Here is a 17,687-nt window from a genome sequence, read left to right on the forward strand (position 1 = left end):
GGGAAGGTTGAAAGAAATTTTTTTGAAGTTGCAATCTTCTTACGTGTGACAGGGAAATATCTAAGCTATTCATTGGATAAGTTGAAATCTAATGGTTGATTATTTTTTCACGTTTTTGGATCGTATCATTTTTGTCAGATCGGTTCTGACCATAGAAGAACTCTATATATATATATATATATATATATAAACTGCATCTTGGTGGATACTGGTCGTATCTTAACCATGATGACAAAGTACTATTCCATTTTGCATACATGTGTGTATACATTGAATTATTGGTTAAACACACGTCAGCCAATTTTATTTTTTTATTTGTTGTTGTATCATGTTAGCTAATCTTTGGTTGGTGAAGATATACATATAGATGAAAATTCTTACTTTATAATTCTTGGCTCATGATCCTCTCTTAGTTCACCACAAATTTGCAATGTAATGAAACGAGTCACATCGTTGAGAGAAGAAATTGCAATGAATTTGCCCTGTTCCTGCGATGCAAACTGCAAAGATACTCGTTTCTTCCAACTTGACTGAAAAATTATGTACACCAACCCACTTATAACTTTTGCATCTTGGGACCCCCATCAAAAAAAAGAATGTGTGAGCAAATTATCCAATTAAATGACAAGGGGGAATTTTTTTGTTATTATATTTGTTAGGAATTTGGAATAAATGACATAGAGGTTGACATCTAAGAAATTAAAAGATATATATCTGCCTTTATTATTATTATTTTTGTTACTTTTTATGAATATTCTATTTAATTTAATTAATTATGTAATCAATAAAAATCCATAAATACATATACATACACATATAGCACAAGCAAACTTTCAAACAAATTTTTCTCTTTTGGAAGGCTCATTTTTTTTGGCACTTTAAATTAATTGTTGATTGGTCAGCCTGACCTACCCACACATGTCTTTACATACTAATCATCAACAAAAAGACACTTTGAACACATATATGCGTCGTCCTTTAATAATTGAAAAATCAACAGAGAGCAAAACTTTTTTATAGCTATGTAACGTGTGTATATATATATATATATATAGCGTGTTTGGAGGGACTGCATGAAACCGTGGTGTGAAGTAGTAGGGCAGTAGGCAATACATTCCTAAAGGGGTGTTCTTAATTAAGTTGGTGGAGATGGAGGTTTCGTGCCACTTACGTTGTAGGTTAGTAGGAATGTTAATGGTAGTCATGCTGGTTGGGGTTCAAAAAATACCATCTTCTTCTGCACAAACCACTCAGCGTTTTCAATTTACTGTAAGCTTCTGTAAATATATAAATATATAGATAGTCACTTGCTTTTGTTCTTTCTCTTTTGTTCTCCTGGTGTATATAATATATATATATATATATTTATAGTAAATCTTTTATGTGGGACATTTTTGTTAATAAGGATCGTTTGAGAAACATCCCACCATATATATGGTAAGATATTATAGAAAACTTACATGTCGAACAATATGCGGTGGAACGTTTTTCTAAACGATCCTAGAAAAAAAGCTTTTTTAAAAATAGAAAAACTATATATATATATATATATATATATATATATATATACCGTCCATATATATATATATATATATATATAAAATCAGAAAAGGAGGGGGTTTGATTAAAACGGGGTTTGGCTTTTTGCAGGTTGAATGGAAGAAAGTGAGCCGTTTGTGTCACACAAAGCCACTTCTAACGGTGAATGGAGAATATCCAGGTCCAACCATTGCAGTCCATGAAGGTGACGATGTTGAAGTTAAAGTCACTAATCGCATTGCTCAAAATACTACCATCCATTGGTAAGTATATGCACACGTGTGTATATTATGTACATATATATATATATACATTTGTACTTCCACAGTTTGTGTATAAATGTATATATATATATATATATATATGCGCGAGTGTACTCACCTTGAGTTGATTTTTCTAGCTAGTTGTGACTAAAAATAGTACTATTAGCTTTGTATTTATCCATTTTGCCCCGCCATTGATGAATATTATATTATATATTTATAATTAATTTAATTGATTTTTTTTTTTTAAAGTCCATTCAAATCATTTTCCTATTATGTTTATGCAGTTTTATAGTCTGCATGGATAAGAGGAAAATTAACCCCAAAAAAAAAAAAATGAAATTGAAAGAAAGCTCAATATAATTTTCATAAACATGCATAAAATTTCTAAACTAGGTAGTTTTTCAAAGATCAGTTCATCTGTGTTTTTTCGCCAATTAAGTTTTTGAGACTGATATATATTAATGATTTATAATAAGATGCACAGTTAAAATCCTGTTAAAAGCATTGAAATTGTTAATAAGTTCAACACCTCAATCTTTCTTGTCTAGTTTCCTATATTTAACTATTTTCTCCATTATATTGTTTTTTGGAGTTTAATTTATAATTAGCATCCAGTCCTTCCCCTCTTAAATTAATGTATAGTATAGTAAACAGTCCTATGGGACAATAATTTATGTATCAATTATCATCATGCTCTATGATTACATCTTTCACCATCATCATTATTGAAGCTTGATTGATTCTCCAATACAATTTTTATTTTTTATTTTTTATTTTTTATTTTTAATTTCCATTACTATTTCTACCAAGTTGTATGCATAGCAGTTTCCCATTTTGTGGACTATACTATCAACATAACTAATATATTGAGTGCTGCTTGTATTCCTTATCATGATTCATGACAGAAAGAAACGAAATTATAATGGTAATTTTACTTTTTGCTAAATTTCTATCCTAGAAATGGAAATAAAATTAATCATTCATCGTGTATATATATATATATATATATATATGTTGACAATAACAGGCATGGAATAAGGCAATTGAGAACAGGGTGGGCTGATGGTCCAGCTTACATTACACAATGCCCTATCAATGGAGGAAAGTCATACACATACAAGTTCAAAGTGGTAGACCAAAGAGGCACTCTGTTTTGGCATGCTCACTATGCTTGGCAAAGAGCATCTATTTATGGTGCTTTCATCATTTACCCTCGCTTGCCTTATCCTTTCTCAGCTCCAATCCAAGCTGAAATACCCATTATATTTGGTAATTCTTCACAAATTAATGAAATATGCACATTCTTTTTTAATTTAAATTGTTGCTTGAATGTTTCAATTTCATTTTGGCCATTAAAGGCTGAAAATATATATAGAATTAGGAAACTTCCGAAACATCCAATGATCATTTTAGTTGCTGAAATTGAAATTAGGATCAAAAAGCTATAAATCTAAAAGAAGAAAAAACAAAAAAAGAGAAAAGAAAAAGATGGTGATTATTACTTAAAACCATACTTTGATATATAGGTGCCAAGTGATCAGCAAAAAGATTTCTCTATTTCATGATTTCTAAGGCTAACTATGCATTTGTTTTTAATTTTATACTTTTGTATCATTGCCTTTGAAATGTTCATGTGCTTGACTAAACAGGTGAATGGTGGAATGGAGATGTAGATACAGTTGAAAAAGAGATGACCATGTATGGAGCTGGACCTAATTTGTCAGATGCTTATACCATTAATGGTTTGCCAGGACCTCTCTATCCTTGCTCTAACGAAGGTATACATTTTTGGGATCTTCCAAAATTTCTCTCGAATTGTTTCTTCCAAAACTAGCAAGTTTGAACTGATTTTGTAGGTGGACCATCGATTCTCAAAAAATATAATACAAAGGCTAAGATTTGCTATTTTTAAGCAAAAAATTGAATATTAATGGAGGAATTTTTTTTTTTTTTAAATATATTTCATTGTCTCTCTACAGATACATTTAAACAAACAGTAGAAAGAGGCAAAACCTACATGCTTAGAATCATCAATGCAGCACTCAACGACGAGCTCTTCTTTGCAGTAGCTAATCACACACTAACAGTTGTGGAGATTGATGCAGTTTACACAAAACCATTCAAAACCAATGCCATTATGATAGCTCCTGGACAAACCACAAATATTCTTCTTACTGCTGATCAACTTCCTGATTCTTCTGGCATGTTTGTAATGGCAGCAAGGCCTTATGTCACGGGAATTTTCCCTTTCGACAACTCCACCACCATCGGTTTCTTGCGCTACAAGCAACCGAGAATTGCTGAAAAGACCAAGATCCCAACCATTCCCAATGGTAGTTTTGCTCTTGGAAATCTTCCTGAGATGACGGACACTGAATTTGCCACTGAGTTTTCTAACAAGCTCAGGAGCCTTGGATCCCCTCAGTATCCATGTAATGTGCCTAAAACAGTTGACAAGCGAGTCATGATATCCATAAGCCTTAATCTTCAAGATTGTCCTGCAAACAAAACTTGCAAGGGATATAAGGGGAAGAGCTTCTTTGCTTCTATGAACAACCAATCTTTTGTTCGTCCTTCCTCTTCAATATTGGAATGCTATTATAAGAACCTCAAAATCATTAATAAGTATGCAGGATTCCCTGAAAAGCCTCCGAGAGAATTCGATTATACTGGAGGAAATCCAATGACACAGAACATGAACACAGAATTCGGAAGCAAACTCTTGGTAGTTCCTTATGGTACAAATTTAGAACTTGTTTTGCAGGGTACAAATTTACTTAATGAGGAGAACCATCCAATTCATGTCCATGGCCACAATTTCTTCATTGTTGGTAAAGGGTTTGGGAATTTCAATGCTGCCAAAGATCCATCAAAATACAATCTTGTTGATCCTGTAGAAAGGAACACAGTGGCAGTTCCAAGTGGTGGATGGGCTGCAATTAGATTCAAGGCAGATAATCCAGGAGTTTGGTTCATACATTGCCATCTTGAAGCGCATACTTCTTGGGGTCTTGCAATGGGCTTCATTGTTAAAAATGGTCCTGGCCCATCTCAACGCTTGCTTCCTCCCCCACCAGATCTTCCCTCCTGTTAACTTTCTACATTATATACATGTAGGGCTTTTTTTTTCTTTTTTTCTTTTTTTTTTTTTAATTGTCCAAAAATATATATATAGCAATAACAACTGTCCCAGTAGAGGCATATATGGAAAAAGTTACTAGTCTGGTTGGAGTAACTATAAATTTTTGCTAGTGGGGTGGTTGGTCACAATTAGAAAGTGGTTGTGAATGTTCAGTAGCAAAATAGAATATGAAGTTTTGAAAATTTAGGAATGGTGATGATGGAGAAAGTATTGTTATAATGTAACTTGCATAAATTGGTGATCATTTTCTAGAATTATAAAAATCAACCACTGTTTTGTCCTCCAAATGAAGAAATCTTACTTTTAACTATGGTCTTTAAATTACAACCTATATGCAGTTTTCATTTCCTTTAACAAGTATGACTAAGTTACCAAAATGATTTCCCGTCTAAAATTCTCTCTGTTTTCCTCTGCATCCTCAACATTTTTTTTTTCTTCCAAATACATAATCTTGATTTATCTTTTTGGCACCTGTAATCTAACATCATTAAAACAATGATAATTCTTTTCAGATAATAATGCTTTCAATCTTATAACTATGATTGTTTGAGTCGAAATTTGGATTATAAGCTTTCTGAGATTGCAAAAGATGGCTAGCTGTCATAAACTTATGGCAAAAAAGAAATGGTTTGGAGGGCTTTGATGAACAAAATTAATAGATAAGATGCAGATCTGATTCTCCTTACCACCCGAATAGAAAAATACATAAAATTTTATTTCAAAGAAAAAAAAAATAATTATAAGGTTCAAAGTAATGCAATTTGTTAGATATGATTAAAGATGATAAAAGTGCTATAAGTGCATAATTGAACAAGAAATCCATTAATTATGCTTCTTCTTTTTTTCCATTTTTTATGTTTTCTTTTCTGGTGTAGAAGAGGTTCTCTTTTTGCTTTATGCGTTTGCAAGGAAAAGGGATGTTGTAATTTCATTGTCATAATAAGTATAGGATAAAGGGCAATAAAAACAGGCACATACGTACATTCTGTAAAAGTACCGAAGTTGATGTGATTGACAAAAAATGATTATGTTATATATGTGATGCTAAAGTACTCTTATAAAGGATGTTCACAGAAAGAAATTTATCAAAAAAATAATAGAAAGGAATACCATTCTATGACGCAATTTTCTTGTTTTTTGATGCTTTTATTTTAGAAAAAATATATAATATCTTTTAAAATAATACGCTTATATGTTCTATAAAAAATAAAAATAAAAATAGTACACTTATAAGAAAGATATAGTATTTTTTTTTCTTTTTTTTCAAATACTTTTTATTCCAAGTCTAGTCATGCATTACAAATTTTAGTTAAAACCCATTTATGTTCCAAATTACAATTTCACTTGGATAACTATAAACAAAATAATTATGGTATTGATTCTGTGAACTTTATTTTTTGTTCAAGTCTGCATCATACAAGAATTTTTGTGGTCATGCTTTCAAATGGCGCTCCTTTTTATGAAATGTTGTATAGCTTTCAACTTTTCCTGCAAATTATAAGTTTCAAGTATATTAGAGCTCGATTCAGACAAGAAACTTTCATCAATGATCTATAATCATGTTTTGATTTAACTTATCATTCTGTGGGTCATTTCTCTCATTTGCAATTATATATAATTATAAAGGATCCACCACAACTCACTTTAAAAAGGACACAAAATTTAATTTTATGTCTGTCTTATTTGATTCATTCAAAAAATGTGTTAAAAAATATAATGCAAAATCAGGAAACTTTAGAAAATCCATGGTAAAATTTAAAATAAAATATTTAATAATAAATTGATAAAATAATTTACTAGTCACAATAAAATAGTGAGATTTACTATTTTACCTGTACTGTTATTAGAAAGAGGGGAAAAAAAAGCAGCCTTTTGTGGTTGGAAGTAGAAGCAGCTTTGAATTACCCCCCCAAAAAAAAAAAAAGCCAAAAAAAAGTGGAAGCAGCTTTGGAGTAGAAGGCGTGCGAGCCCACCATCTAGAGCTTGGAGCTGGAACCTCCTTGGATCTATATAATTTTGCTTTTGCAAATATGTTAGATGGTTTTGCAGCTATGCCCTTACATTTTATACCTTTACTGATTCAAACCCTGAATATCAAATTCCATGGCTAACTACTCCATTCATCTTGTATTCATGAAGCTTCCTCTTTCATTCTGTTTCAGTGTGATATATCAAGAAGCACAAATGATTTGATCAACTTGCAAACAAAATACAATGTTCACCAAAGCCCAAAAAAAAAAAAAAAAAAAAACGTGTTCACTTATCAAAAAAATAAAATAAAAACAAAGGTATATAAATAAAATAAAAACCTTAAAATATATTTAGTTGGTTTTCAATTTAGGTATGTTCATATTTATTTGTTTCGCCTATTAATTATATTAATTTGATAGCATTATTTGTTTGTTTGAAAGAAGCTGGATTTAAGACTCATATACCCAAGGTGTGATGGGAAATACTTATTTATTTATTTTTATCATTTAGAATATAAGAAATGAATTTAAGATTATTGTTACAAAAAACAATAATTTTATCACTGAAGGACATGGCAAATACCTATTATATTGTAATGAGACCAATCGATCATATGGATGTCATATTTTTACATATATTCGTGCTACAAAATAAATTTTTTATAACATTTCGTAATCAAATTTTGATATTGTTTAATATAAATATGAAATTTTTATCACATTAAATTAATAACAATATAGGATAGAATTTTTACATTCATTTTTATCTTATGAAAATAAATGGTATGGTTGTGTTGCATTAATAAGAAAATAATAAAATTGGCCCCAAAAAAAAAAAAAAAGAAGAAGAAGAAGAAAGAGAGACCAACTGAAAAAAGAAAGGAAGAAAACCTAAAACAAAGTAAACGAATTAGGGCATGAATGTAATTACCGCAAAGCAAGAAGCGGAAAGAATTTAGATAAGCCCAAATGAAAGGACCTATAGGTAATGAAAGTAAAAGGACTTGAAAGCAAAAGAAAGATTCACTTGAAAAAGTAGTATCAGTAGGCAAGCCTTTTTGTCACTTTATGGGAGCCAAAGCCCAAATACATGATCTATTCTTTAAGCTTTATTTAGTAGGTGTAGGGCTTATGTGAAAAGTCAAATTTCCTTATAATTAATGGGTTTGAGGCTTTTTTTTTTTTTTTTTTTTGGGTGGTAATAATGGGTTTGAGGCTTAGGTAAACAGTCAAAAAAGTGCTGATAAAACTTTCATTTCTGTAAAGTTGGAAAAGAAATAAATATAAACAAATTGTTAGTGGGAACCAAGTTGATGAATAACAGAATCTCAAAAGCTTTGGGTGTGGAGCTCTATATACGGAGTCTTTTAATATTATTGCCTTGAGAGGATAGAAAATATTCATGTTTCAGACAAAGGAAGCAGTGTATTCAATCTGCATTTTGGAATTTCATGGGGACTTGAGATTCTCTAGATTTTAATTTTTGTGTTCATTAGCCACTAATATACTCAGCATTTCCTACAAAATTTAAACCTGCCCAGTTTCTGTTCCCTAGCTGTCAATAAATATATGTATATATGTATATATATTACATGCATATGAAGTTTATTTGCTCAAGGGACCAACCAAAAAAAAAATTAAATAAATAAAGAAAGCAAGGTTATAAGTTATAAATGACCCAATTTAAAAGTTGATATATAAATGATGAATCATGAAGAAATTACCAATCCTTAGATTACCTTTTATTGAGTAATTTACCAAAGACGAATATGGTACACCAGAACCAGATTAGAATTTTTTATTTATCTCCTTGGTTGTTGGTTTTCTTGGAGAACAATGACTTCTCTTTACTTATTACCAAAACAAAAAAAATAATAATAATTTTCTTGACTTTGTAGTTTTGTTTATGGTCATTCTAATAACTTGTTGTAATTTCTTATGATCATTTTTGAGAGATTTGGATTTTTTTCCTTACCAAAAAAAGAAAAAAAGAAAGAGAATTAGACCAAATTTAGTTCAGTTAATATTGGTTGTAAGTACCAAACTCACCCACCTTTTGAATAATCATTAATCATGATTAGTATGCAATTGGAAACAATATTTCAAAAATTGATAACTTCATTGTTTTACTTTTGCCATAGCAATATATGGTGTGTCAAGTCCAGAATAACTACTCTTTCTAATCAAAACTTGGACATTTGCACTGTTAAATTCCTAATAAATAGAGAATATATAGGTAAAAAGTATTTTCTTTTATTGAGAATTTTAATGATGGTATCTTTGTCTCATTGTCAACAAACTAAATAATCCAACTTATTGTGTCTTATATATTTATTTATTTATAATTTCGTACGTATTCTGACAACCCAAATTTATCTACCATTACATACTTGTCAATCTATGAAACTTTATAAATGCAGTCAGAATAGTTCTTATAAATGATTAATTTATTAATGATTTGGACACATATAAACCAATTAGATAATTATTATTGGGCCATTTTGAATCTCAGAGTTAGAGTGATACTCTAAGGCAGACTGTTGGTTTTTACTTTTTTAGGCAGACAATGTTAAGTGTACGAGTACTGTAAGCTTTCTTTGGTCCTTCAGGCATTTAATAATCTTAATATATAGGTATAGTTTATCATCCTTATGAAAATATCTCAATCATTAATTACATCAGAAATCTCTTTTTCTTTGTTTATTTTTGACCTTTTTAAGTGAAACCCACAATCTATTTAATTGAATTAACTTCTTGATTTTGAGTCATACTTCAACATAATTATCATTTATTGACTAAAAAAATATAAAAAGCAAAACAAAAATCAATTTTCCTCAATAGTTTTGGACAGTGCAATTATTCCTCTTAATTATCTAGCCCTTTTCTTTCAATGATTATATATGCTCCATCAATTTTGTTATTGCTAATTCGTTATTTTTTTAATGCTTGAGAATTATAAAAAAAAAAAACAAAATTAATTGAATGATATCAACAATCAAATTATTCACCAAAAAACCGTATCAATAATCAAATCTATATATATATATATATATATAGAATGATTGTTAGAAAATAAAATAAGAGAAAAACAAATGTAACTCAAGGGACTTGCTAAAATTTGCAATACTTTAACATTTAAATGACCAAAATAATATTTGCAGTTTGACATGGACAGCAAATTCAAATCTATAGTTTTTTTTTTTTTAAATTATTTTATAAGTTCTACTTCAATCAGTGACAATAACAGTTGCATTTCCACCTAAAACAGAGCATTTGTTTAGATTAGTTATTCCTCTTAACTATCTAATTAGCCATAAACTTTCTTGGCTAATGTTGATATTATCTTCAATCTCAAATGTCAACTACATGAAGAAGTGAGAAGATTAGCTGTGGGACAATCCTGACAATATGCACATCCCACAATAATATCATCAGTTTAATTTTAATATCATCAATTTAATTTTAATTTTAATTTTTTTACTTTAAAGAAAATATATTCTCTCCCAAACACAATAAAACCAAAAAGAAATGCGAACTTGAATAGAATATCAAAATGCCAATGAGAAATTCATGTATATAGCATTTAGTAAATCACAAAATATAGTAAATCACAAAATCAAATTTCACTCTAACTTTTGTGTACAGTCTATTCTCCTTTGCGTTACCGCTCAAATTATATTGGATTTCAATGTTTTATTGTCAGTAGTAAGATGCTGACCCCTAACGTAGTCTGGATGGCAACGCATTAGAATAAAATTACTATATAAATATATATATATATATATATATATACACCTGGTAAACCATACTTAATTTTGACTATAAATGATTCTATCCATGATACAATTCCTAATCCCCACTAATCCTTTATTTATAAAGCAGAGCTAAAATTGGATCCAACCGAGGCATTGAAACCAGCCAAAATTACAGCCCCAACCCCCACCCCCAACCCAACTCAGCCCCACTACCCCACTGTCCCACTGACTCAGTTCCCCTAAACCCCACCATTCTTTTTATTTCTTTTGTCCACCCCAACGCCCTCCACTTCCTCTTCTCTTCCTTTCTTTATTCAGTTATCAGATTCATTCACTCTCTCACTCACTCTCATTCCCTCTTAAGCATAGAAACAAATACTATAAACCCAAAACACCCACCATCCCATTTCTCTCCATCAAACCATTCCTTTCTCTCCTCCAATGTCCTCCATCCAAATACCACCACTCTTTATCTTCTTCTTCTTATTCCTCTCTTCCATTTCGGGTCTACCCAACCCGGACCCGGCAGCGATCCAACCATTCCACCCCACAACAACAACATCATCATCATCATCATCATCTCCGCCGGCGACGATTCCCGCATTCCCAGAACAATCCGACATCGCGGCTTGCCCTCTTGATCTCCCGGACCAGTTCTTCCACGGTATAAAAACGGCATGCGGGTCGACCAAAGATGGCGGCGCCGGAGGAAAACTCCGGCGGACTAGGTGCTGTCCTGTCCTGGCGGCGTGGCTTTACTCTGCTTACTCCGAAACCGCATTGGGCATCAGTAGAGTTGGGAAAGTAGCGTCGGCGGTGGTGGGTCATAATACGACGTCGTATGACATGCCGTTGTTGCCGGATGACTCGGAGACCTGCGTGGCGGATTTGGATAAAGCATTGCAAGCGAAAGGGATCGAACTGGCTAGGCCGAATGAGACCTGCGATGTGGTATATTGCTACTGCGGGATCAGATTGCATCCACTGAGCTGTTCGGAGGCATTTTCGTTAAACTCAAATGGGAAACTCGTTGGGGATGAGAGAGTGAAGAGATTGGAGAAAGATTGCTTGAGTAGCAGCAACAATGTCAATGGGTTTCCGGGTCTTGGTGGGTGCTCCAAATGCTTGAACAGTCTTCGTCTGGTAAGAATTTTGAATCAGATTTTCATAGGTTCTAATACCCTTTTGAGGAATTTGTTTGTGTTTTGAAGAAGAATCCAATTTTAGGGTTTGTTTCTTCTGGGTATATTACTGTGTTTGGACTTTGGGAAAGTGCTTTCTCCGCTACTTTCCTTCCGATTTTTACTTGATTAGAAGTTTTGGATTACCGCCTTTAGTCTTTGACGCTCCTTGGAGGCGAGTGAGTTATAGACAAGTTTAAAAAGGCGGATTGCCGAAAGGTCTAACTTTCTCCACGCGCCAATTCGGCTGGTGGGGTTGGTTTTCACTTCTTGTGTTTGCCGGTTAATTGCAGTGGTCCAAGGCGGCAGTACTACGCCGTTTAATCATAGCCAATATTTTCTTACCACGTGGCGTTTTCCTATTGGTTTAAGATCTTATTGCTAAAATGAACAAGACAAATTAGAAATACCTTATTTACCAAGGGTTTCGTTTTTCTTTATGCTGTTTTAGTTACTAAGATAAGATCTTTTAATATCTAATCATTTTCTAATTTTACACATTCCTTTAAAGTCTCCTAATTTTGACACCAAAAAATTATAGACCTTTTTTTTTTTTTAGGCTAATATTGTGGTGGGTTATGTTTACGTTCCTTTATATTCCATTTGCAATGTTGCTGAACATTTAAGGCTTGCTATGATTTTTTTTAGCGCACATTTTGTTTGTTGTACCAAATTGTTATGATCTACTAATAACTCTGATGCACCAAAGTTAGTGCTTGGTGTTTCATTTGATTTTTCTAACTGGGTCAATAACATAATGCAGCTTAACAGCAAGAAAGCTTTGAATACAAGCAAAATAGAGGACAGGACCACAAAGATGCATAACAAAGATTGCCAGCTGATGGGTCTGACATGGCTCCTTGCCAAGAACCGAACGGCTTATATCCACACCGTCTCCGCTGTCTTACGAGCGATCATGTTGAGCACTGATGGCTCTACTCCTCGATCGTGCACTCTCAGTAGCGATGGAATGCCTCTAGCCGTTGATTCTACTGAAATACCAGATCCTTCATCATCAACAACTCTTGGAGCACCTATCTCTTTATCCATTGGATCGGTTTTTTTTGTTGTATATGCACTTCACATCATGGTCATTCCAAAGCTAGTTAGGCTATGAAATTTGTTGTAAAAACTACAAAATCGTGTAATTTTTGTACTCTGTATTTGTTCGTTGTTTTATGGCATGCCCAGTTGATCCCTTTGGCTTGTGGTTGGTTGGTTTTAGGAAAATTAGTATTATTGAGATCTTGGGGAACTGTAAGAAACAGATTAGGTTTTTATGGTAAAAAACTTGAAGGGAAAAGAAAACGAAAAAGAAAGGCTTCTTGTGGGCCAAAGCTAACATGTGCCAAGAAGACTAACGCAGTGTTTTGGAGAGACAAGGTTTTGCAGTATTATCACTTGTTTGGTGGCATTATTTTGAGACAGTAGTGTTCTTCACGGAATTTAATCAAATGTCAACATCTTCCAAACGGATCTTTATCTTCTATGCTCTGAAATGCACTAGGATAAGTAACTGGGTCCAAAGCTAGAGAGTCTATGAATTTCATTTCCACATGATCAGAGACTGAAATCTTTCATCACTTCCTTCTATTCTCCACGCATTTTGTTCGTTTGCAAAATTTCGAATTCGGAATAATGCCAGATCATAAAGCCAAATCATATTGGAATTTTCTTGAATTCAAAAGATCTTTTGCAAACCACCATCTGAAAGTTCATGTGGTTTCTCATAATTTTCATAAAGGACCTTATATACCAGGATACCAAATCTGTCCTTTTATTAGGGATTATATATGGTCCTTCTTTATGTAGTTGTTGCTCTAGCATGGTCTGTAGGCCCGAACTTGATAAGAGCTTTATTATTATTATTATTATTATTTTCTTTTTTTTCGCTAAGTCTGAACTTGATAAGAACTTATTTGCTAAGTGAGATGAATCTTTATCTTTGTCATCTTTGATGTCTACCATTAATAATACAATTTTGCAACTTTAACCAAAAATTTTTGTATTAGGATCTATACAAATCTCACGACGAAATGAAGTTTAATTTGAAAAGATTTATGGAGGTCCAACACTACAGAAAATGGATTCCCAAAAGAATGAATTTTATGGTTCTTTGCTTGTTAACCAAGACATGGATTCCCAAAAGAATGAATTTTATGGTGCTTTGCTTGTTAACCAAGACTTTGACAGTCCAGACCACCCGCATGTAGATATTGTCCTCTTTGGACCTAGAAAATCCTTTTACAACCCAGTCCTCAAAGTTTTATCAAAATGCGTCTACAAGGGAAAGGTATCCACATACTTATAAACCATGCTTCGTTTTCCTTTTCAACCGATGTGCGACTTGACAAAGACAGTGTCTGCAAAGCCATAGGTGAGTATAGTGATTGATAGGGGTTCACCTTAGACAGTGAACAGATTTTTACTACAAGTTCTTGTACTTTCTCTTAGAGTTATAAGAGTAATATCCTTTCATTCTATCATCAATCTTGAATGTGACAAATTTATTAAACGACACGCAAAACAATAAATGAAAATAAAATGCTATTGTACATAAGAAACTGTGGCAGTGATGATGTTACTCCAATTAAAGAGCTTACAGTGTTAGGTTAAAGTAAAAGTTAATAGTAAGTTCTTTCATACAAATACATATAATACGACTAGCCCTTTTCTTGTTTTTGTTTGTTTGATTGTCTCAATTGGGATTTTTGATAATAAAATGACAAAAAAAACAAGTAATGTATCTCTATCAATTCCTGCTGTAGACGTTATCAAACTCAAATTTTGATGGTGCCTTATGCTCCCCAAAAGATAAGGACTGTTATCAGCATTGAGAAATGCTAACAAAACCCACATTGGATGCCAAGCCAACAAGACTAGCTAAGAAGATAAATTCCCGAAGGAATATTATACTGTCATTGGGAAAAAAATCTCTTTGGAGGTCCTTCAAGAATTTTTTAAAAATTTATTTTGTTTTAGTGAATGGTCCTTTAAGAATCTGGAAGACATAAGAAAATGGTTTTCCAACTCATAGATCATTGACAGAAATCCATCATGGTCTTCAATATTTTGATAGCTTTTAATTCAGAGCTCCCCATTGACAAGGGAATTTTGAAGCAGATTAGACAAAGTCTAATAAACCCCATGAAAGGGTGTGTTGTTCTCTGTTGTTTTTTTTTTTTTTTTTTTTTTTTTTTGGCCTTTGCCTTCAAAGAATTTAAGGGGAAAAAAAAAAAAAAAAAAAAAAAAAGAGCAGGAAGAATAATCAGAAGAAGTTTTTCTCGTAACTACTTCAGAAGTTGTAGTTGGAAATTTTTAGTTAGTGTTTATTGCTTTGAAAATTCATCAAAAACATGATCTTCGTGGAACACCATAAATGCAAAAAACAAGAATTATGAATTATTGACCATACACGTGACAACCATAAGCTAATACATCTAGTCCACATATGTACATGTGTGGTAGAATCAATATGAATATGTCTATTTGTGGAAAAATAAAAAATATTCAGAGAAAGAGAGCTCCTCATGATCATTTGTCTGATCCATACAAACAGATCAGATCAAGCACATTTCTAATCAGCATATGTTATAAACAATTGGATAAGGAAATTGTAGCCATTTTTCAATATTTAAAAAAAAAAAAAAAGAGGGATTCTTCAATGATGATAAATATTATTAATCATAACCGTCAAATTTTAGTTTTTTGTGTTAAAATTCTCTTTGCCTAATTTATCGCCCCAAAAAAAAAAAAAAAAAAAAAAAAAAAAAAGAAGAAGAAGAAGAAGAAGAAGAAGAATTAATTTGGATAAAAATAGAGTAGCAAAGAGGATTTTATCATTTTACCCCTTAAGGAGGGTTGGAAATTTGACACCATTAATTCTCAAATGTATATGACGGAAAAAAAAAAAAAAAAAGTGAATAGTGTTAAGTATAACGTGAAGAGGGTCAATGGACTCGTATAACCTCATTAGAGTGGTGGAATTGTCAAATTCAGGCCCATCATTTTTCAAAAACAAAAAAATTAGGCCCATCTCTCAATTTTTGGGTTTGTATGGGTTATGGTTCTTGATGACACCATCTCTAGAATTCCAAATTTGGGTCCTTCTGGAGAAGGCCCAACATGGCAGTATTTTGATTTTAAAATATTAATTTTACCAAATCTTAGCTGATATATGAGGTGATATTATTCATAAAAATAAATGAGATGATATTATCTAATTGTTTTTTTTTTAAATATATTTAGGTTATATCAATTTGTCAAACATTAATAAACTATCACATTATTTTGTATTTAAGATTTGGTAAACAAATTTGATGCCCTGGCATTACTCTTAATTCATTTTATTATTAACTTGTTTATTCTCACATCCTCCTGTGTTAGTTTAAGTACATAATTATTTGGTATTTACCTTGTTTGAGTAGGTTATTCAGAGTTAATGAGGTTTAATTTATTTTGCAATTAATTACTCTCATTGTAATATTAGTGTAAAGATTTCTTTGTTATTATTATTATTATTATTTTTTGGGCAAAAGTAAAGATTTCTTAGTTGTTTATACAGTTTGAGGAAATTACTTAGAAGTAATTAATATATAGTTCGAGATTCATAAAAAAAAAATATTAATATATAGTTCCAGTGGTTCAATGTATTTTAGCCTCTAATTTAGAGAAAAAAAAATAAAAATAAAAGTGTTAGCACATTTCAATTTTGCAAAAATAATTTTGTATTCACATGTGAATTGAGTGCATGAAAATATGCAAATGTCGATTACAATTCTTTTGATTGTATGTACATGAAAATTTGATGATTTATAGGAGGAAATTTTAAAATATATGTACAAAAAGGGTGATATTGCAACAAAATTAAAATGCACGTGATGGGAAGCTTACGTAAATTCTCAAGATATTTACACAAAGTTGACAAAATGTAAGGGAAATTACTGTAATTTTCTATGATTTTGATTGTTATACCTTACTAAAGTGGGTAGGTACATAATTATAGAAGGAAACCAAAGAGTTCTGAATTAAATAAAAGAAGAAATTATATGAGTAATTAGATGAAACATTATGTAATGAATCTTCACGGTAAATAAATATATATTAATTAATTGGTGATGTGGTCGAGGTTTCTTAAATCTTAATCTTATTGTCCTTTGCCTTATTTATGTGATATTGCGATTCCAATTATTAAAAAAAAAAAAAAAAAACTTAATTGTGAGATATTACAAAATATTCTTTTGTATTTTCACATGTGAATTGAATGAATGTATGGAAATATAAAAGTTCTTTTATTTTTATTATGGGATATTATTGGCTATCTTAGTCCCTTAACCATGTCTATAATTGCATTTGGGTCTTTCAATTTTTTTTTTTTTTTTGGCACTTGGTCCCCAAATTTTATTTTGATGCACTTGGTTTTAAAACTAATTTTTAGTCTAATTTAAAAAAAATTTGAGACGTGCAATACATTAATTGTAACAATAAAATAACAAAATCACAAAATCAAACAATCATAGAAGATCCTTACATTGCAAGACTTAAAATTGCTAAAAAGTAAATAAAAGAATATATTAATAACCAAAGTTTATTAAAAATTAATGTTTAAAAAACAAGTGCCAAAAAAAATTAGGAGATCAAAATGCAACTATAAATATGTTTTGTGGACTAACAAAGCTAATAACCTTTATTATTATACCTTACTACGGTGGATAGCTAGTTAATAATAGAATAAGACCAAAAAGTAATCAATTAAAACAACCGGAGAACGAATAATTAGATGCAACGTTATATAATAAATTTTCATGGTAAATACATATATATATATATATATA

The 17,687-nt window shown here is 31.4% G+C and overlaps 2 protein-coding genes across 2 annotated transcripts; both read left to right on the forward strand.

The window, feature by feature from the left end:
* Positions 1-1,105: 1,105 nt before the first annotated feature.
* LOC107434113 (laccase-1) lies at positions 1,106-5,220 on the forward strand. The gene is made up of 5 exons (XM_016045526.4): positions 1,106-1,269; positions 1,651-1,802; positions 2,833-3,074; positions 3,455-3,583; positions 3,785-5,220. Exons 1-5 carry the CDS (start codon positions 1,150-1,152, stop codon positions 4,897-4,899), a joined length of 1,758 nt encoding a protein of 585 aa, XP_015901012.1. The 5' UTR covers positions 1,106-1,149; the 3' UTR covers positions 4,900-5,220.
* A 5,685-nt stretch (positions 5,221-10,905) lies between these two features.
* LOC107434114 (uncharacterized GPI-anchored protein At4g28100) lies at positions 10,906-13,051 on the forward strand. The gene is made up of 2 exons (XM_048472900.2): positions 10,906-11,815; positions 12,617-13,051. Exons 1-2 carry the CDS (start codon positions 11,114-11,116, stop codon positions 12,968-12,970), a joined length of 1,056 nt encoding a protein of 351 aa, XP_048328857.2. The 5' UTR covers positions 10,906-11,113; the 3' UTR covers positions 12,971-13,051.
* The last annotated feature ends 4,636 nt before the right edge of the window (positions 13,052-17,687 follow it).

Source organism: Ziziphus jujuba, chromosome 2, assembly GCF_031755915.1.
Source record: "Ziziphus jujuba cultivar Dongzao chromosome 2, ASM3175591v1".
NCBI classification, from domain to species: Eukaryota; Viridiplantae; Streptophyta; class Magnoliopsida; order Rosales; family Rhamnaceae; genus Ziziphus; species Ziziphus jujuba.

What these genes read in the sequence shown, in the direction of transcription:
- LOC107434114 (XM_048472900.2), top strand. Translation starts at nt 11,114, where the DNA reads ATGTCCTCCATCCAAATACCACCACTCTTTATCTTCTTCTTCTTATTC. An exon ending in GCTTGAACAGTCTTCGTCTG is followed by an intron (nt 11,816 to 12,616) that starts GTAAGAATTTTG and finishes AACATAATGCAG; the next exon opens with CTTAACAGCAAGAAAGCTTT.
- LOC107434113 (XM_016045526.4), top strand. Translation starts at nt 1,150, where the DNA reads ATGGAGGTTTCGTGCCACTTACGTTGTAGGTTAGTAGGAATGTTAATG. An exon ending in CTCAGCGTTTTCAATTTACT is followed by an intron (nt 1,270 to 1,650) that starts GTAAGCTTCTGT and finishes GGCTTTTTGCAG; the next exon opens with GTTGAATGGAAGAAAGTGAG. An exon ending in CAAAATACTACCATCCATTG is followed by an intron (nt 1,803 to 2,832) that starts GTAAGTATATGC and finishes TGACAATAACAG; the next exon opens with GCATGGAATAAGGCAATTGA.